At 43.7% G+C, this 21,746-nt stretch overlaps 1 protein-coding gene across 1 annotated transcript in view; it reads right to left on the reverse strand.

The window, feature by feature from the left end:
• RYR2 (ryanodine receptor 2) overlaps nt 1-21,746 on the reverse strand; it is a 3,071,198-nt gene that overhangs the window by 2,925,425 nt on the left and 124,027 nt on the right. Inside the window, exon 7 of the mRNA XM_078648003.1 lies at nt 3,345-3,419. Coding sequence (XP_078504129.1) covers nt 3,345-3,419 — 75 coding nt within the window. The remainder of the gene's footprint in view (nt 1-3,344; nt 3,420-21,746) is intronic.

Raw genomic sequence — 21,746 nt, forward strand, 5'->3', positions numbered from 1 at the left:
CCTAGATAGTATTAGGGCGAGCAAAGGGGGGAAGGCACAGGGCCCGGACGGGGTACCTATAGATATTTACAAACTAGTTCCAGAATTATGGGGCCCTATTCTAGTCAAAGCTTTTAATGCAGCAGTTTGTAATACGATGTCCCCTACCTGGGAAGAATCGATTATTATTCCTATTTATAAAAAAGGAGACCGGAGTGATGTGAAGAACTACCGCCTGATCTCCCTATTAGATTCTTCGGTAAAAGTTATGAGTAGGGTGCTTCTGGCCAGGTTGGAGGAATGGGTTGAGGCCAATAGTATCCTGGCAGAATGTCAATATGGTTTTAGAAAGGGGCGGGGGACGATCGAACAGTGTTTAAACCTTGAACTGTTGATCGGAAAGTATACACAGGCCAAGTCGGGCACTATCTATCTCTGCTTTGCAGATTTGAGTAGTGCTTTCGATTTGGTGGACCATGCAATTCTGTGGGCCAAGCTGCTGGAAATGGGGGCACCGGAAGGTATCGTCTATTTTTTAGCCTGTCTTTACTCTAAATTACGTACTAGTGTACGATACGGTACCAATGGTGAGTGTACTACTAAGTTTAGGATTGGACGGGGTATCAGACAAGGGTGTGTTCTTGCTCCCTTGCTCTTCACCCTTTTCATTAACGAAGTGGATTCCGTCCTAAAAACCATTGTAGCAGATGCCTCTAAAGTTAGCGATATCAGCGTCCCGGTATTACTTTACGCGGATGACGCTGTTTTACTGTCCCGCACCCCGATAGGCCTCCAACGCCTAATAGATGGGTTTTCACATTTTATAAAAGGAAGAAAGCTCGTGATTAATAAATCAAAGACCTATATTATGGAATGTGGGAAGGGGCGTAACGGAAAGGTATCCTCTTACTTTATCGACGGGGAAAAAATCCAAAAAACTGAAAACTTTTCATATCTGGGTATCACATTTTCCAACAATAACAGCTGGAAAAGCGAGTATAAAAATGTGAGGACCAAGATGGCGAAGAGTGCCCATGGAGTGTTTACAATGGCCAAAAAACTAGGGGATAGGCGGGTTAAGGATATGCTTAAAATATTCCAGTCTAGGTGTCTCTCGACCGCACTGTACGGTGCAGGGATATGGGGCTTTGCCCCTGCAGGTAGCTTACAAGTGGAGGAGAACATCTTTTTAAAAAGACTCTTGTGTCTACCTAATTCTGCCTCTAATGAAATAGTACATAGAGAACTCGGCATTCACCATCTTACCGATTTGATTCTCCTTAGACCCCTTATGTTGTGGCGATCCATCTGGATTAAAGAAGAAACATCTCTATGTAGAGCCATTATCATTGACTGCCTCTCAATGGATAATTATCTCAAGATCCCATGGATTAAATATAATCAAGATAGTTTCCAGGAGATCTTTGGCCTCGACATTAAAGTAGACAATTACGGGGCCTCTGATTTATCTAAACCTGAAATGAAGAAGTCTTTTTTGAATCTTCTTTCTGAGAGACGGATTAGTAAGAGTGGCAACCTATCCACCTGTGTGTCATATAATGGTTTGAGTGAATTTGAAGGTTATCAACCATATCTGACCCAAGTGACTAGAATATCGCATAGGTTTGTATTAACCAGATTGAGAATGGGGATTGTCCACAATTTGGTGGCTTTCCTTACTCTTAACAGTCACCCGGTTGGACCATGCCCGTGTGATAATTCTTCTGCACAAAGCACTATGTACTTTCTTTTATTATGCCAAATGTATAGGTATATGCGAATAGCTTATTTAAAACCCATCTTTGTAAAGATTGGAGTGAGGACTGTTAATGACTCCATGAAACTGCTTTTTAACTTGCACCATCCGGATGTCTGTTTTTATACGGCTACCTCCCTCCTTAAAGCAATCAATGTAAGGAAAAGTATGTGTTTTTAATTATTTATTAATCCCTTGCCTGTATTTCATTGTTCTGTTTTTTAACCCTGGAAATTGTCCGAAATGTTTTTTAATGTGCTTTTATGGACATTGCTTTTTTTGTTCCGAATAAAGCCTTATGAAATGAAATGAAATGACCTCCCAGTAAAAAGCGTGTTGCACTGAGAAATTGGCCTTTTCTCAGAGCAAAACATACTCAGTGCTGCTCTACCTTATTTTGCGCCAAAGGGACGTTACTAGAACATTACTTGGGCAGAGCAGCACGAACACCCATAGGTTGTGATGCAAAGCTGAGTCACAATGAGAGCCAAACTGGATTTTTCTAGTCATTGCCATTTGTATGGTGCAGGCCCTATGCTCTGCAGAACATACCCATCTGTGCACCATGGTGTGAGTCAATGCTTTGTGTAATGCAGCTTAATTGGAACACCAGTATAGGAGAAGAGAGCAGCAGCAGGCCTGTCTTGATAAATATGTCTCTGTATTGTGTTTTCCCTCTTTCTCAATGCAATACAGAATATTGCAGCAAATTTGGCAGGCACTGCCGGTACAGGAAAGAGCAGTGGGGCGGGCGGAGGGTTCAGGTGGAAGTCAACAGATGATGGTATAGGGAAAATAAAATAATTAACCGCAGGCGTGCGGGCGGAATTCCGCCCGTACGCTGGGATTTACTCATTCCCATGTTTCATGACGAGCTGGGCTCGTCATGAGCGTGCGAGGAGGCTACCTCATGACGAGCCCAGCTCGTCATGAGCGTTGAAGGGGTTAAACAAATACAACCACTTACCTTGTGCTCACCGCATAGCTGAGTCAGCGATGATGTGGCCAGCGCAAGGTAAGTGGTTTTATTTACTTATTTTATTTTCCCTCTCCGTCGTCTGTCGGCTCCCCCCCGCGCCCCACCCCAAGCCTCACCACTCTTACCCGTGCCGGCCGCTCCTGAAATGTGGTTGCTGTGCTGTGTGGAAATGTAGTAAATCTGTCTGTAAAAATCTTCCAGTGAGTGTATGGGTTGCCGACAACACAGGGCAGTAATTGCTTTATCATCGTCCAAGCTCTGCTGTCAGCAGCACATGCACTGATTCAAAGATTTTTTGAGTTAATGTATGCACTGAGGATGGAACAAATAAACGCGCAAACCCATTCTGCGTCGGCGCAACACAAGAAATGGGATCATGATGTGGGCCCAGGAACCAGCATAAAGTAGATGCTGAAGGACAGAAAGTGTCAATTTCGGCTTCATTGAAGAAAATTCTGATGTGCTGTCCCCCCACCTCCAGGCCTCCACAAACAACTCGTTGATTGCATACTGCAGTGGGGACCCTTAAAAAATATATTTTTATGCGCTACTCTATACCTTGACCATGTAATGTCTAGTGCTCTAACTCGGAAAGTGCTTTTCTTAAACAAAATATTGAATTTTACTTACGAAACTCTTAAAGTTTCTAGTCTCCAAAGGGATCGAGCATGAATCGACACAGCTCCTCCTTCATAATGTACATTTCTGGAAAAAAACAACAGAATTCAATATTAAAATAAAAGCATCTGTCATAGAAATGTTCTTCTGTCTTTTTCAATTGTATTAATTACTAAATGTGTCCCACTTTTTGATATGCTGTGCTTCAAAGGGCATACTAAAGAAATACTCTGACTTTTGGATTTCAAAATTAATTTTTAACATTTTATTTAAAATATGTCTAATGTGCGGACAAAATGCAGAGGAATAGAGCTTATTGCAGTGAAAATATAAATGTATACATTTGAAAGCGTGTGTCTGGTCTGCAGGATAAGAAACTGTCCATTAAGGGTAGGCTCAGTGTGTTCCTGGCCTTAGAAGCTCCCAGTGGAAGTTGGTGAACTGCAGAGAGCGATCCACGAGTGACCCCTGCTGAGAGAGGGACCAATGGTCTCCTCCGTGCAGTACTGTTGAAACTGTGCCTAATACTCCACAGTGGAATTGTGAAAGACTTGCACAGCCTTCCATGGGCCAAACTGATTGGTGCTGCCACTGCTGACCCAAGAACCAACATTTTTTCAAAGCTGGAAGCCCCAAACTGTCTGGGGGGGTCGCAACAACCTTATCACTTAAAGAACACACGGCCTGGAAGCTGCAACCCCTGCCAGCTGAAGTGGCAGTTGCCAGAAATCCTGGCGGCCCTCCGCTGCTGAGAACAAACGCCACCACAGGAGCCTGCCTGAGCCAAATGTATGGAAAGCGTCATGCGGGCAGCCATTGCTGGGGTGAAAAATCAGGAGTCTTCGCCTTACTTTGGGAAAGCCCTTCACTCTATAGCTGCATAGCCTGGATAGCTTCCCACCGAATAAAGCTAACTGCAGAGTCTGGTACATGTAGGAAATAACACTGTTCTTACTGAGACTATAAAAGCTTAAAAACATCTTAAAGACTTTGCATTTAGCTTCTGTAAGAAACTGGGTTATTAGTTGAGAGGGTTGGAAGCCCCAATCAAGTATTGAACACAGTCCTTGTCAGGGTGAACCACAAAAGTCACTAAATAAACCTGAGCTTAAACCTCTGGTAGCTTGGCACAACAACAGTCAGGCTTAACATAGAGGTTATGCATTAAGTATTTATGCAGCACTCAAGCATTAATTAAATGAAAATACAACATAAGAAAATTCCCAAACCAATCTAGACAAATATAGTTAATTTTAATAAATAAAATGACAGCAAAATGACAAAAATACAAACAGTAGTACTCGGATTCTGAGCTTTTTATGTTTCTAGTGAAAATAGTCCAAAAAGCATAAAGCGCCAATTGTAGTTATCTGTACGTGCTAGACAGGGTCAAAGTCACAAGTTCAGGCTGACTGGGATGGAGTGTGGGCTGCATACAGGGATCCGCTTCAACCTGCTACAGATTGCACCTTCTCAGAGTCGAAGTCCACATGGGGAGCTGCAGCCGAGCTTTGTTTTGGGATTTGACACGAGGAGACCAGTGTCGGCCCAAGGAGCAGGTCGGGTGTCGCAGATGGTTGCTATTCAGAGCGAAGAGTCAGTCCTCGCTGAGCTTCATGTGGGCAGTAGACATGGATTATCGCCGTAGGTGCTGATTCTCAAAGCACAAAGGCAAAGACAGGCCTGGTGTCAAGTTCCTTGCTGTGTGCTGCAGGCCGGGTCCTTTCTTTGAAGTGTAATCAGGGCAGGGCACTGCTCTTCCCCAGTTATCTTGTTCAGAAGACACTCTTCCCTCACACCTAGGCCTCTTTGGTCCCTATGTCTGTGAGGAATGCCCAACCTACCACAGGAAATCTATTCACAGTCATTTGACCTACGACACTGGCAGAAAGACAAATTTGGTTCAGGCAGAAAAATATCCACTTCGTAAAAGTGGCATTTTCAGATTTGCAGTTTAAGATCCAACTTTACCATCAAGGAGGGTTTTAAATTTCAATTCAAATGAGTGCAAGAAGCATTGTTCTATCTTGTCCCAAACTGAAGTTGTCGCTTATTAAGTGTAATACGATAACCCAGTGTTAGTCTGTGGGAGAGATAGCCGAACAGCAGGGAAAAATATTTTAGGGGGTTTTTATTGCAAGGACACGTAAAATGTAACCACGCATGTCCTTCTTCGTATACACCATTCACCATGCCCTATGAGGGGTTACAGCCTACCTTAGGGGTGAGTATTTAAATGGAAATTTAGGCCTGGCAAAAGTTTTATTTGCCAGTTCGAAATGGCAGCTTAAAACTGTATTCCATGCTGCAGTGACACCCCGAGACATATTTTACACTGATACTTTAGTGGATGGCGTGATGAGTACTACAGCCCACTTGCAGAATTGAATTTACAGGCCATGGGTACATGCAGTACTATTTATCAGGGAATTATAAGTAAATTAAATGTGCCAATTGGATGTTTGCCAATTTTACCATGTTTAAGGGAGAAAGGACATGCAGGAAACGGCACCGAGTCCTAATGCCAACAAAACGAGTTCAGCACAAAATGATGGGGGGGAGCAGTGGAGGCAACAATTCTGGTGGAATATCACACCATGGATGTCAGGTCTAACAGTTGCCTAACAGATCCAAGAGAATTTTGAGAAGTCTGTACCTAAACCTACTTTCTACTTACTCTCTAGTATTTGGGACAGTAATAGTGGGATTTCCAATCCCAGAGGCAGGGAAGATGGTTACCGGGGAAAGGAGAAGGTGTAGCACCTCTTGATTAGTGCAACTTGCAACAACCTTCTTTATTTAGTGCATTGATCAAAATGTGCAATATTTAGTTTTGCTGTGAGATTACAAATACGTTATTTTCTAAAAATGAAATGGATTTAACAGCATATTATTGTGTCTGAAGTTTGATTGTCAAGTTCTGAGTTCTTGCCCTCCACACTACCACCCTGAAAAGCCTTTCACTGCTCACCCTTGTTACCCTGAGAGTTAAGTTTGGAAAGGGTTGTACTTGCCCTGTTTCCAGTTCCTTCGCAGGAAAGGCTCCAAGACAACAGCGGCAACAGCCTCAAATACCACGCTTGGGGGCCCTTAGTCTATGTCCACCCTGTGGCCCCACAAACAGGGTCTGACTCAGGCCATGCTGTTCACCAGGACTAAAGTTAAATCTCAGGAGTCAGAACATATCCTGAGGTGTTTTGATGTAAACCTATACCAGGACCCCTTGTTATATAATCATTTGTCTAACATCTCCATATGCAGTTGTCAAGCTAACTCTTGCAAACAAATGAAAGCCAACCTACCCATATGTATACCAGTGGATTTAGTCTCTCGAAAAGATTAATTTCTCTAACCAACATGGATTATGGAAGTCACAGAGGGCATGAAACAATGCATATTTGATCTTGTATGATTAAACATGAGCACTTCTAGCCGACAAAAGCACCCTTGAATATCCTCTCTGAAAAGTTACCATGTGCACTATACCATATGTCCTACTCTGGTCAGTTGCAAGTGCTTGAAAAGTTGTTCACCAAGGTGAGGAGAAGTATTTTCAACATATACATTTGCATACTCATTTCTGTTTCTGTTCTGTAATCTAAATTTATATTTGAAAGCTGGTTTATGGCAAACGGTCAATAATCCAGCTTTCAATAATAGCTTTTGTGTTATGGAAGACAGCGGTGACACCTTGAAATACCAAAGTATTACAAGACACTGATGAATTCAAATGCCCACAATTTTTTAGCCCCTGCTTTTTAAGAGGATGTAAAAATGCAGAGTAGCAAAATGCAGATACATGAACAGACCAATAGATGAAGGGGGTGATCAAAGCTTCACTATTCATAACTACATATTTATTTTCAATATGCATTTTCTGGAAAATATGAGGTTGCCAATACGTTCACTAAGCTGTAGTAGAGCAAGTCAGTACTGGATGTCCCTCGTTAGTTAGATGCAACTGCTTGAGAGGTCTTTCACAAAGCTGCACTACCTTAAGTAGTTACTATAGGGTTCACATGAGGTGGAAGCAACTGCTAGAAAAGTCTTTCAGAAGGTTATTGTGCCGCAGGATGGTACAAGATGTCCATTCAAACGAGAAGCAACTTATTGAACATTCTTTCACAAAGCTGTAGTATCTCAAGTCATTATTAGATGTTCCTCTTGAGCCAGACCCAAGTCCTTGAAAAGTCCTTTACCAGCAGAGGAGATGTGGCTTCAACACACACATTTGCATATACTGTTTTGCTGCTTGCTTTTTATAAGCTCTTAAATATGCAACAGATGGTTTATGATGCTGACTCAATGTTACAGCTATCAGCATATGTCTTCTATGGCATGGAAGACATCAATAACACACTGATATACAAAGGAATTACCAGTCACTGGCAAACACAAAATACATTCAAATGTTTATTCGTGGTGGACTTTTTTATTGAACATGTGCAGTAGAAAAATGTAGATATTTGAATAGACCAATGGCTGATGAGTGTTTACCAAAAGTTCCTCTGTTTATAGATATGTGTGCGTTTATGCATTTTTTGAAGACAAAAGGATGCCGCTATATTCACAAAGCTAAAGTACAGCAAGTTGTTACTGGATATTCATTCGGCATCAGATGCAACTGTTCAAAAGTCATTATAAGCTGCAGTGCTGCAAGATGTCACTAGATGTCCCTATAGAGTCAGAGGCAACTGATTGAGAAGTCTTTGACTAGGCTGCATTATCTCAAGTCATCACTAGAGGTATCTCTTGAGTCAGATGCAAGTCTTGAAAAGTCCTTTGCAAAGTTAAGGGGGTTTTGCATTTTCCATAGGATAAATATTTAAAAACTGGTTTATGATTGTTATGACTACTTCAATGACACGCTAATACAAATAGCTACTATCACACACTTGTAAATACATAGAGCGTTTAAAAATCTAACTGTGGTGGACTTCATTTTTTGGTAGGCGAATTAACAAACTGTAGTTGTTTATTTCTAAAGAGCGCAATTCTGACCTTTACTGATCCACCGATTTAAGAAAGAAGGGGTCCTCTGCCAAAAGATAACTTGTCAAAGGCCGGGATAGTGGCAATGAGTTACAAAATTAGTCTCAGGCAATTATTCACAAACCAAAGCAAGGTAGAGAGCACATATATTGACAACCTGAGAAACATACGTATTGATACAAAAATGGAAAAGTTCTGTTTATTATTTTTATAAATAGCAATGTCACTGTTTCGCTATAAATTATTATTCCCAAAAAAAGATTACAGTATGTTAATAAAATACATTCCAGTCACCACACATACTCATGCTCACACATACCCATACATGCAAACACTTCACGCCCCCTCATACTAAACATCCTTCAAAATAGATTATAATCATACAATATATACATGTATCACAGAATAGGCAATTTTTGTGTGTGACTAATACAACAGAGGTCAAAACACATTTGTGGCCCAAAAGGAATTCTTTATATTTATATTTTTCACTGATCCACTGCCCCATGTTGTGCGAGCTACTGTGGAATGAAGCAAAATATGAGTGACAGTGTCTAAAGAGGATTGTCATAAATTTCTCTTTTTTCTTGCTGTAAATGATTTTTTTTATTATGATGTTTTGCAAAACACAAGGTTAGCAAGACATTTACAAAGCTGCAATACCACAATGCATTAGTACATATCTCTCTCGAGTCAGATGAAACTGCTTGAAAAATATTTCACAATTCTGCAGTACTGCAAGGCACTACTAAATGTCCCTCTTCAAGTTAGAAGCAGCAGCATGAAGATCATTCACAAGCTGAGTGGCTGTGGCTTCATGGTATAAATCTACATGTACATGTTTACTACTATAATGAATATGATTATTTTTACTAGGCTAAAATAATGGAAAGGCTATTTTATGGTGCTGAGCCAACGTCGCCGCTTTCAGTAAATGCCATTATTGCTATGGAAGACTGACGACACCCTAACAAACATATATCAATTTTCTAATGTGGCTATATTACCCTTTAGTTGGATGTAGGCAAGTGAAATGAAATCACTCAAAGTGAGGGACGTAAGTCACTGTAGTGGGCTGATCTACCGTCTAGTGCTGTAGTGGGAGTGCGGATGACATTTAAACAGCCCCAGTGATAAAAACAACAGCCCTTCTATATATAGTTATATAATTAACTTTAGTATGATTTTCTTTTAGAACATGAGGCTGTCAACACAGCGGACACTGGGGCTTAGTTATGAGCCCCTTGCCACAATTTTGCTCTGCCATTGCATCACTTTTTGTGACGCAATGGCGTTGTAAATAATGTGCCACGTTGTGCCATATTTACAGTGATGCATCTAGGCAGAGGGGTCACTTTGTAAACCCCTGTGCCACATTATACCTGCGTCAGGTACAATAGATGCAAGGTGGGTGTTCCCCCACAAGAAAGCCTTCTAGAAGTGTTTTAGTGAAATTTATCATATTTCACTGCGCCATTCTAGGATGCCACTACTTCAAAACCTTACGCCTGCCTCATATCAGGCGTGAGGGTGATACAGTGCAATAAGTATGGGCCTTCCCATATGCATTGCTGGAGTTGCGCCATGCTCATGACCCAACTCCAGCAATGCGTGAATTTTGCACCGACAGTTACGACAAAATTCCTGACGCATCTGTCAATCCTTGCCCCATGGAGCACCATGTAGTAAATACGGAGCAAACATGATGGCGCAAGGAGGGCACAGTGAAAGGTGTTGCATCACTGTTTTAGCGCATAAATGAGGCCCCCTGTTATTAGGTCAGACCTACAAGTGTTCCCTCAAGTAAGCAGTGGGAGGATCCAATCAGAAAATGTGAGACTGAAAGGCTCAAAAGGACACACACAAGAATAGGGAGGAAAACTATTAAATCAGAGGAGCACAACTGAAATAAAAAACAGAGTCATCCAAGTCATGAGCAAGAGGCTCAACTAAAGCCTATTCTAAGTAAATGGGAAAAAAATAGACTTGCCTACAGACAGCGAAAACTGTTTGCAGCTGAGCTATAAATCCCTGCCAAAACCTAAATTCTTCCCCTGTCAAAAGAGTATAAATACGTTTTAAAACAGCAGAGTCCATGCTCTGGAGGACTGCTGCTCATAACGGCATGTTAAAAATACAGGTGTTAGAAAAGCCCCAATATGTGCCTCTCACATTCACAGCATACTGGAGTCATTGTGCAAGAGAAAATCTGTGCTGGGTGCCCCGAAGTTACATTGCTTGGGTACAATTGTAAATTTAGCATATTTGAGTATGCGCGTTCAGCTATAATGATCCACAAATTACTTTTCTTTGGAGTTAACATTTTGGTACAGGCACAAACCTTTTTTAGGCACTTGCAAATCACAAAGCAAACAAAATCTTCCTCTGTAAAATGATTCCCGCTCTTTATGTGTCAGTTGTAACAAATGTTGTCAATACAAGATGAGGGTGGGAGAGGGCTGATCACTGACCTATGGAGAAGATACATTGATAACTGCATGTACTTCGCAATATAGTGGCTAGTGTGGAATAACTAAGGCTATATGCATGTATAGTGGTGCAAAAAAAAAACATTCATAGCAGTTTACGAGCAGCATGTTGAAAATCAGGTGTAATTTAACAAATTTTGGGGCATATTACCAAGCAATAGCGATAATTATCGCTATTGCTTGGTTAGAGATAAAAATGTACCGCTGAGCTGCGGCGATTTTTATCGCAGATAAACCTTGGTATTACCAAGGTTTATCGCAAATGCGATATAAAACGGCCGCAATGCATGAATATCGCTGAAAAGTCAGCGATATTCATGCATTACCGAGCTAATGCTCTTAGCCATGTTATCCACTTCCCATTGGATAACATGGCTAAGAACTGGTCAGGGCAGGTGTTAGCTTTTGGAGATATTCGCGCTTAGCGCGAATATCTCCAAAAGTTGGTAATAGGAGATAGCGATGTTAGCGACTGTTTCAAGAGCTCACTTCCCGGTCGCGGCGGGACCCGACAGAGAAACCGCAAGCACTAGGAAGCCGCCAGTCCGGCTCAGCGAGGGAGATACCGACAGAGTATTTACAAATAAAAGAAGGCACCAGCGTCCCGCCATGAAGTAAATAAAAGACGCACTCACACTGTGTGAGACCTCTCCGCCGAGACTACAAACATTCCCTAATCAAGAACAAAGCGCGCCACAGAATCCAGATAAGGAGCAACAGAAAAATTACACGCATTCCCAATGAAAGAAAGACAAAGACACAACGCGCAAGAAAAATCTTAAGAGGGTGTCAAGCCTACAGATCAAGGTACCCAGTCCAGCCCTGAAGACGAACCCGGACAACACAGTCAAGGGTTCAGAAACGCGTCGGCTGATCCAAGGAAAACATACCTTGGCTGGCTTTGGAAATGAATTATACCACACACACTAGGGCCTGTCAAGTCTGACTTTAACCTTTAAGCAACCAGTTACAAGTCAGGACTTTAGGCTGATCCAAGGAAAACATACCTTGGCTGGCTTTGGAAATGAATTATACCACACACACTAGGGCCTGTCAAGTCTGACTTTAACCTTTAAGCAACCAGTTACAAGTCAGGACTTTAAATTGAGACAAACAAAACGAGCCCATTGTGACAAACTAACAACCAGCACCACATAGATATCACATTCTGGTGTACCATCTCTCAAATTGGTTTTTAAACAATGTGTTTTTTATTAATTTGTTTCGTATTAATTTGTTTTTCTGATTTGTCGTTAAAATTGATGCAATGTTTGTTGAGACAGTTGTCTTCTTAACAGAGGTGTGTTGAAACCTGTGACGCACAATTGATTCATGAATGCAAATAAAGTATAAGGAATTGTATGAATTAATACATGTGTTTTGTGAATTGAAGAAACAAAACTTAATGGCTGCTATGAAATAATAAACAGTCCATGTTCCAAATTCGACCCCAGGCACTCATTACTTTTTACAATAAGAACTGGTCGGGGCAGGTGTTAGCTTTTGGAGATATTCGCGCTTAGCGCGAATATCTCCAAAAGTTGGTAATAGGAGATAGCGATGTTAGCGACTGTTTCCAGTCGCTAACATCTTGGCACGCCCACTTTGCATGTCATTAGTGATAAATATCACTGACATGCAAAGTGGGGCCCAAGATGGTCGCTATCTCCTACTAGCTGTCGCTAACTGGTGTTACTGAAACAGTAATCAAAGTAGCCCCCACCAGGGTGAGATGAATTCATGAGGAACGGAACTGTCTCAAGCTTTCAAATATGTCAACAGTGTGGTACATAGAAGCAGATAAGATGGCAAAGCCAATAGGTATGACCTTCGCAAGCTGACTTGGTTGTGAATGTGTTTGAAACAATTTTATTACAATGATATCACACAAAAATAAAGAGGGAAAAAAAGAAAACGTGTTTTCTCCTAAACGTGGTGGCCATATGCTTTTAATAAATATTTTGCATTGAAAAAATAACCATTACTTATAATTCAAATACACTATTAGAGAAATATCCTCACAGGCAGGAGTTGTCAGAATAGGTGCCAGAAATTCGTTTTAATTTTCATCCACCCTGCTATTTTCTGAACCGTTTCTGTTGGCTTTTAGGACTCTTCTCACTTTACCAGTGCTCAAGTGTTTGTGCTCTCCTGTTTAAACCTAGTATAATTGGCGAATACTCAATTGGCATACTTAATTTACTTGTAAGTCTCTAGTAAAGTGTCACTAGCTGTGCCCAGGGCCTCTAAAGTAAATACTACTAGTGGGCCCTCAGCACTGATTGTGCCACCCACTTAAGTAGCCCTTTAAACATGTATCAGGTCCCCCATTGCAGCCTGTGTTTGCAGTTTTAAACTGCCATTTTGACCTGGCAAGATAAACCTCCTGACAGGCACAAACCCTCCTTTTTAATACATATGTCACCTCAAGGTAGGCCCTGAACAACTCAGAAGGCAGGGTGTAGTGTATTTTAAACGTTGGACATGTACTTTTAAGGTTTATATGTCCTAGTAGTGAATTTGCTTTTCACTACTGCATTGCCTACCTGTCCCATAGGATAACATTGGAGCCACATTTTACATTTAAGAAGCTGTAACTGGGAATAGGTAACCATTTAATATTTGGTGTCTTTGGAATTGAAATAAAAAAATCCTCGCCTGTGATAAAGTTGGATTGTAAATTACAAATTTGAAAAATACTCACTTAGAAAGTTTATATTTTCCTGCCTTAGCTATTTAGTACCTGGAGCCTGTCTCTGGGTCACATAACTGGGTGTCTCTGACAGTTTGGGTTTTGTGTATCCCTCCTAGAAAGCCACACACAATAGAGGGCTTAAGTGTGTCTGGATGGACCATCAGTGGGAGGGAGGGGAGGGCAGAGATGGCCAAAGCCCTACTTTCACTTGAATAAGCTGTGTTCTTCCTCCAAACAAAGGGCTGCATACCCTCTGTAGTTGGTCTGGAGCCAGGGGAGGGGGGCAGGAAACCTGTGCACCTCAAAGGGAAACCTCTAGAAGTGTCTCCCACTTCAAAGGAGGCACCTGTTATAAATATTGGACTTCAGGCACTGAAGCTTCAGTACTCTTCTGGACCTGTGGAAACTCTATCAGAACGGAGTACTACTGTGCTGCTGAAAGGACTGTCACTCTGCAGGGCTGTTGATGTGCTGGACTACTGCATTGCTGCACTGCTGCTCTTCTACCCTCCTGCCTCAATCAGAGAGATTTGGACCTGCACCTAAATCCAGGGCTCCCAGAGTGACTCCAAGGGCAAGTCTGCTGGGCTCCTGTTCAGAGCCACAGGGACATAACAGGCTCCCAACCACCAGACCCAGCACACAGACCCAAGTGGAGCAAATCCCTCACCCCAAGTGGTGCCCCTCAGGTTTTGGACACTGGCCTTAGTGGAGCAAAATGAAAGTTTATAGGCTCAAAAACGACCAGCAATGGGCCAGTTGACACTAACACCTTGTCGCTTGCACAGCCTGCCAACGCAAAGTTTCATCAGCCTAACCCTTCACGCTACAGCATCGACCGCTCGTGGAGCACACCATTGCAAAGCTCAAGCCCGACCACCCACGACGACCACTGGATCTTTGCACTAAAGTAACAACCATCTGCAACACGAGGCCTGCTCTTTGCGCTACATCGATGACTGTCCGCAACACTTACTTACTCACAGCCCCCTCCACTGCATACAGGATTCTTTGCGCTGGACTGAGAACTTAACTTTTCAATGGGACTAACCTTGTCCCTGTATCTGACCCGAGCTCCATCACTGTCAGCCTTAACTCGTGACTTTCTGCTAGTCTGCTAGTGATACTTTGTGCTTTTGGGACCTATTATTTCTTACATTTTTTAAATGGCATAACTTGGTTCTACTCATTGAATTTTTGTTGTTCTGGTCTTGTTTTATTTATTACATTCTGATCTGTTTCTAAGATGGTGTGGAATCCTTTTTGTGTTATGTTTTCACTTGATTACTGTTTGAAGAGCTGCATACATACTTTACACAGTGCCTCTCAGTTAAGTCTGACTGCTGTGTGCCAAGCTACTAGAGGATTAAGCACAGGTTAATTTGGGGTTGCGTGTGCCTCTCCCTGAAAAGGAATATGGTATCTGCTTGAGTAGGGGTTCACCCCCTCTCAACCAGTAACCCAATTTCTCATCTCCCCAACCACCAACCCAATTTCTCACAGTGCTCTAGCACAGATAGATGGTGCAGTGGTTTCCTGCATTGGCCATGTTCTTTACATAAGTGACAAAGAGAGCCACAGGTAAGCACTACGCCTGTACGCTGACATCAGTTTCTTCCATTACTCTCTCCACTCTCTTGGACATGCAGCCCAAAAACCAATCAGATTACCAGTGTGCAGATCTCTAGCTAGGGACTTGTTTGGATGGAAAAAGAGAGCATTCCACAGATCAGGGAGACAGGATGGCAGTGAGGAATCTGTAGATAGAGTATCCTCCAGAAAGAGCATCACCAAAGGTAAGTAATTTGCTCTACTGGTGGATACTTCTAACCACAGTTTCCTCACCTTAGAAAAGATACCAGGCAGTACCAGACCAAAACGTCGTACAGGACCAAAATGGCAAAATGTCCTTCCCATTGGACCTGGCTGTCAAACAGCAGTGCTTCTTGAACATGTGTACGGGCATCCACGTCGAAGCCTGAAAAAAGTCAAGAACAGGCACTCTGTGTGCCACTGCAATTGTAGCATCGTTGACTCTGGTGGAATGAGCCCTCAGTCATTCTGGAGGCTTCTTCTTAGCCCATGAATAGTAGATCGTGATGCAGAGACCTATCCACTTTGACACTGTCTACACTGCCTTGTCATTATTTGCTCCAGGAAATTACACAAAAAGGTGATTACCCACTCAGTGGTCCTTAGTGCTATCAATGTAAAAGCTTTGCCTTTCTTGGCATTTAGCCAAGAGTCTCTCCTACTCCTTCAAAGGGTGGGGGAGAGCAAAGAACATTAGGATAGTGCAATGCGAGAAGGAATCATGACTTTTAGCAAAAAGACTGCCTTGGTTCTCAGCACCAGTTAGTCTGTGCAAAAGGTGGTTTAAGGATGCTGCACAGAGAGAGCCTGAAGCTTACTCAAGCAGTGATCTGAAGTAATAGCAACAAAGAATGCAGTCTTCAGAGTCAGAAGATGCAATGCGCAGCTGTGTATTGACTTCAACGGAGTACACATAAGGAATGTCAGGACCTAATTGAGGCCCACTGTGACATCACAAAGGGTTTAAGGGGAAATGTGTGAAACCTTAAAAAAAATCCTAACAGGTAATTTTGCCTGTAAAACGTTTGTGTATGAACACCACATCAGACCACCAATGTGTACCAGTGCCTGGAGTAAATGAACGTAGTAGCGTGGTGCCTTGCAGCAAGGATAAAATCCACAACCTCAGGAGGAAGATGAAATGCACTCAACTGTCACGGCTCAATCTCTATGGATGGTGGTGTAGATGGTGCAGGCCTAGGTGCAGAACACTGCCCTGCTGCTGCAACAAAAGATCCTCCTGAAGTGGAAGCCTGTTAGAAGTCGACATGCTCATGCCCAGAAATTCTGGCTACAACACTCTCCTTGTCCAATACGGAGCCACTAGGATGACTTGGGCCCGGTCATTCCTGATCTTCAGAACTTGGGGCAGGTGAGGCAGAGGCAGAAAAGTGTACATGGGTCCCATGATCCTCTTTAGCCTGAAATCATTGGCTAAAGAAAGTGTTCTTGGGAACTCCAACATGCAGACATTTGGACACTGTGTGATCTCAATGGTGGTGAAAAGATCCAGCCAGTGTTCTTTCCACTGTGGGATGATGCCCTGTGCCACGTAGGAATGCAACCTCCATTCATGATCTGCCAGGCACTGCCAGCTGAGCTTGTCCACCCTGGTGTTCAAAGATCCCACCAGGTTGTACACAACCTGGGAAATGTCCTGACATCCCAGCCAAAACCTCTCGGCACAGAACCCTGGACTCCACATCACCCTTCTTATTGCAGTAGCATATAACATTGGTGTTGTCATTGATGACCTGTACCATCCTCCGTTTAATGGAGAGTAATAAAGAATTAAGCTCCAGACAAATGGCCCAGAACTCCAACAGGCTGATGTGGAGTTGGGTTTCCACCAGAGACCGGAGTCCTCTGGTCTTTACTCTCCCAGATGATCCAATTGCACTCAAGTAGCCACCACTCCAAGATCTTTTACAGTCACCTCCGAAACCTGGATGGAATACGACAAGTTCCCTAGGTGCTGGGCCCACTGAGACTTCAAGTTCCACTGCTGAGCATGCATATGCCACTTGGCACAGATGATGAGCAGATTGTAGGCCAAGACGCCTCAAATCCACTCTCAGTGAGGCGGAAACATCGTGTTCTTAGTCTGAATGTCGCTGTGACCAAGAGAAGGCCCGGAACTGCACTGTATCCAAAATGGCTCTAATTAAAGGAAACCTCTGCAAAGGAGTCAGGTGTGACTTCAGTATGTTGATTGTGACCCCAACAAAGTCGAGAGGTATGCTGCTGGTTGGAGGTGGTTTATGACTGACTATGGTGGATGCCTTCAAAAGGCTAGGTAGGGGAAAACTGGTATTCCCCCATCGGAAGATATGTCACAACCACTGACATCACTTCTGTGAATGCCTGAAGGGCACTGGTGTGGCAGATGGGGAGCACTGCTAACTGAAAAGGCCCCTGGCCTACCTTGAACCACAGGTAATATCTGTGGGACTGCAAGATAGGTATATGAAAATAGGAATGATACAGGTCCAAGGCTAACATCCAGTGGCCCAGATCAAGGGTAGACAGAACTTGGGTCAGTCTGAGCATCCTGAATCTGTCCTTCCAAAGAAAAGCATTCAGAGGGGTGAGAATTAAATAGGATGAAGGCCTCTGTCCTTCTTTAGCATAAAAATAGTGGAAGTAACAACCACCTAATAATAATAACCATCCTATTTCCGAGGCCCTTATCCACTCTATGGCCGTTTGGACTATAGAGCCTGCACCTCCTGCAACAAAATGGCTAGGTGCTCTTCTGAAAGTTGAAAGATATGGGTGGAAGATGCAGTGGGTAGACAAATAATGGAAGGGAATAGTGTAATTGAATGTTTCAGAGGACATATTTTGTCACACATAAGCATTTGCCACCCTTGGGGAAAGTGTTGGATCCAGCCTCCTTTAGGGTAGTTGTGTGCCACTAAGGGCAAACTAATTTGGTGGGGAGGGTAACTGGGAAGGTCTTTGCCCCTGGGGCCTGCATGTTGCCTGCCTGATCCCCAGCCTAGAAAAGACTGCTGCAACGGCAAGGGTCCCTGGCATTACATGTATACCAGACCTCATGAGTAGCCCTGAAAGGGGAGAAATTGTTGAGGAAACTATCTGGCGAAGGGGTCAAAAGGGCCAAAGAATTCACCATGGTCCAGCTCTCCTTGAAGAGTTCTAGGGTGGAATGAGCTTTCTCCCCAAACAGGGAATACCCGGTGAAAGGCATTCCTCCAAGAGCTGCCTGGACATCCCCAGGAAAGCCTATTGATCTCATCAATGCATTACAATGGAGCACCAGACTTTTACCAACTGCTTGGCCAAAGCAATTGGCGGTATACAACCCAGAACAGGTTTCATATTGGGCCGCATCCTGACCTTCCTGAACGGGTTTAGTTAGGGAGACCCAAAACTCCTCAGCGATCACAGGCAAGATCGCACTGACCATGTCTCTGAGGGAATGTTTGTAATGTCTGAGCAGGCAGCAGGCACTCACTGACCTTAATGCTAGATTGGTCAACGAGAACATTCATTTCCCGAATGCCTTGATCTGCTTTGATCCTCTGTCCAAGGGAGTTAAGGGGAAAGAACTGGAGTTCACCCTGTCAGTGGAAGCTGTACCATCAGATGTCCTGGAGTAGGATGTTGAATTTAAAAATGAGGGTCATCTGGCTCTGTTATGTGGCATCTGCCTACCTGCCTGTTCAACAGTGGGGAAGAACAGGGGTTAGGCCAAGAGCTCGTTAATGTGTCAGTTATGGCTTGATTAAACGATAGTACAAACACCAATGTGGCTGCCCAGATTGAAAAACTTCTGTAAGTGTATTAGTTTTCACCTCCAGAAAGGACAGTTGTAGGTCCAAAATCTCAGCTTCACATCTAAACACCACAGCAAATGAAGCACTTTCTTCTGTTGGTGGCTCAGGGGGAATTTAACCCAGTATCAGGGAAAGTGTCTAGTCCACTGGCATAATATAGGTCCCTGTATATAGGTTGTCTTCATAATAATGTGGGGGAAATCATCCCTTTTGTCGCCCATTGAGGTGGTTGGCTTTGATGTCAGTCGGGGTCAAAAAGCTGATAAGGCACCTGATGACAGCTCCGCCGCAAAAGGCAGGATTTTGTCTGAACCTGATTGCATGGGGTCCAGGTGCATCCGGATGAATATGAGACATGATCTTGGCCAAGGCTGAAAAGATTTAGGCTCAGAGTTGGACACTAGTATCAGTAAAGGATCCACTTCCAGCACCGGTGGGATCAGTGCGGACGTCGAAGGAACTAGGTCAGATTGTGGTGCCAGTGTGGAAACCTAGAAGCTTAGCTTTGATGCAACATCGCTGATGATCCGGGGAACTCAGGGTGCAATTGTTAAATCGGCTCCTCATGGAGTCGCAGCGAGATCAAGAACCACACTGACGCCCTCGCGACTCCCATGGAGATGAAGAGTGGCAGGATCGGGACAACTCCCTCTTGGCTTTCTTGTGTTTCCTCTTTGACTTTGATTTGGACTTAACCGAAGACTTCAACCGTGATGAGGACCTGCCATGGGATGGCCTGTTGAGCGGGTCAATGGCCTCAATTTTGGAACTGGAGTGGGACTTCACTTCATGTTCCTGGATTGCTTTCGGGATGTATGAGGGTGCATTCATCATACAACTTGCAGGCATGTCCTCAGTCCAAACACCAAAGGCATACATCATGGGGGTCTGTCACAGACATTTGTTTGCAAAAGTACCAACAAGGTTTAAACTCTGTAGTTTTAGGAGCGGATGTAGCTCCCTTTCACACTGGTTGCAGCATGTTTGAGAAAATCTTGTCAAACCATTGAAGAAAAAGGGAAGCAGAGCGCCAGATCCTCTTTCAAACATTCGATAAGAAAAGTATTATCATCAGTGTGCAAGGTGGTGCTTATATGTGGCTCTGTTTGTCACTTCTGGACAGATTGAGTGTTAGACCTGGCACCATTGGCGTGGGTCTCCCTTCCATTTTTTGCTGTTGCCTCCTGTGTTTTTACTATGTTTTTGCTGGTCTAGATGCTTTGCGCGCTTTGCCACTGCTATTCAGTGCCAAAGTGCAAGTGCTCCCTATAATACATTGTTGTAATGGATTAGTGACTCGATGATTGGCTATTTGATTTACTTGTCAGACCCTAGTACAGTGCACCATGTGAGGCCAGGCCTGTAAATCAAATGCTGCTGGTTGGCTTGAAGTTGTGCCACCCACAGAAGCAGCTTGTAAAGTGTGGCTCAGGCCTGCCATGGCCGAGCCTGTGTGCAGTCTGGGACTGCCATGTCGACTTGGCAAGTGCACCCACTTGCCAGTCCCTAAACCTTCCCCTTTCTACATGTTAGTCACCCCTAATGTAGACCCAAGGTCCCCCATGGGCAGGGTGCACTGTATGTAAAAGTTAGGACATGCCCTGATGTGTGTGGCATGTCCTGATAGTGAATTACAGCCAATTTCGTTTTTCACTATTGTAAAGCTACCTGTTCCCATAGACCAGAATGGGCAGCTTGCTTATAACATCCTAACTGACCGAGGGAACAAGGTAGAAATTTGCGTTTAGTATGCCTGAACTCAAAATGTTAAAATACATCTTTTAGTGAAGGTTTTTTTTACATTCTTTGTTTGAAAATACCACTTTTAAAAAGTAGGTATTTTCTCGCCTAGCCATCCAGTTTTCTCTGCTAGGTTTGTGTATTCCATGTCTGGTTTGTGAGTGACGGGGCTGGAGAGGCCCTTGGCTCCAGCAGTTTGATGGGTCAGGGTTGAGCTGAATAGGAACTGCAATAAATAGAGAGTAGGGGGAGGAGATTTCCTTTCACTGCCTTGAGCCCTCATAAAATAAAGAGTAGGGGACGGAGATTTCCTTTCAGCTACCTGGGCCAAGTCTGCTCTCAAACAATGCTGTCTCCACCTCCTACCAGGAAGCTGCACCCAGGAGGACAGCACTGTTTTTGACTAGGTACAGACACTCTCTGCCTTCAGAGAACAAAGGACTTTGCAGTATAAATATTGGGGCCCAGACCCCAGAACTTTAGATCACTTCTGGGAATCAAGATAACCCTTTGCCAAGGAGAAGAACCGGAGAAGCTGAAGGAAGATTACTGCCCCATGATGTTTGCTGTAGGGGTTGGCCTACAGTGGTTACTTTATTGCCAAGGAAAGGAGAAAAGGACTTTGTTGTGTTTACTTTATCATCTTGAGGAAGATCTCCAAGAGTGTGCCTCCTGTTCTGAAGTCTCAGGGACACAAATACTTCACCACCAGCTTCCGCTGAATTCCCTTTCTGGGATTTCTACTTGCACAGAGGTGCTGATGTTGTTTGGGCCCTGTGAGAAGACTGTGTGTCGCTGGGAGCTGGAAGCGTGACGCAACAAGGAGAAGCATGTCAGCGCTGCAGCTGTTTGCTGTCACATCGCAGACGAAGCGTGTCGCATCACCGGAGAAGCGTGCTGCCGCAGAGGTCGCCATCGTATCACTGGAGTGGCATATTGCAGGGCCTGTCGCGTCTCCAAAGTTCATCTATTTCGCCGCACAGCCGTCGGGCGTGCACACATTGCATTCACGCTGTCGCATCACATCAAAGACGCTATTTTGTTGCATCGCACCGGATCGTCGCCTCGCCTAGAGGCGCCATCTTGTTGCATCGTAACCAGAACG

Source organism: Lissotriton helveticus, chromosome 6 (genome assembly GCF_964261635.1).
Source record: "Lissotriton helveticus chromosome 6, aLisHel1.1, whole genome shotgun sequence".
Taxonomy (NCBI): domain Eukaryota; kingdom Metazoa; phylum Chordata; class Amphibia; order Caudata; family Salamandridae; genus Lissotriton; species Lissotriton helveticus.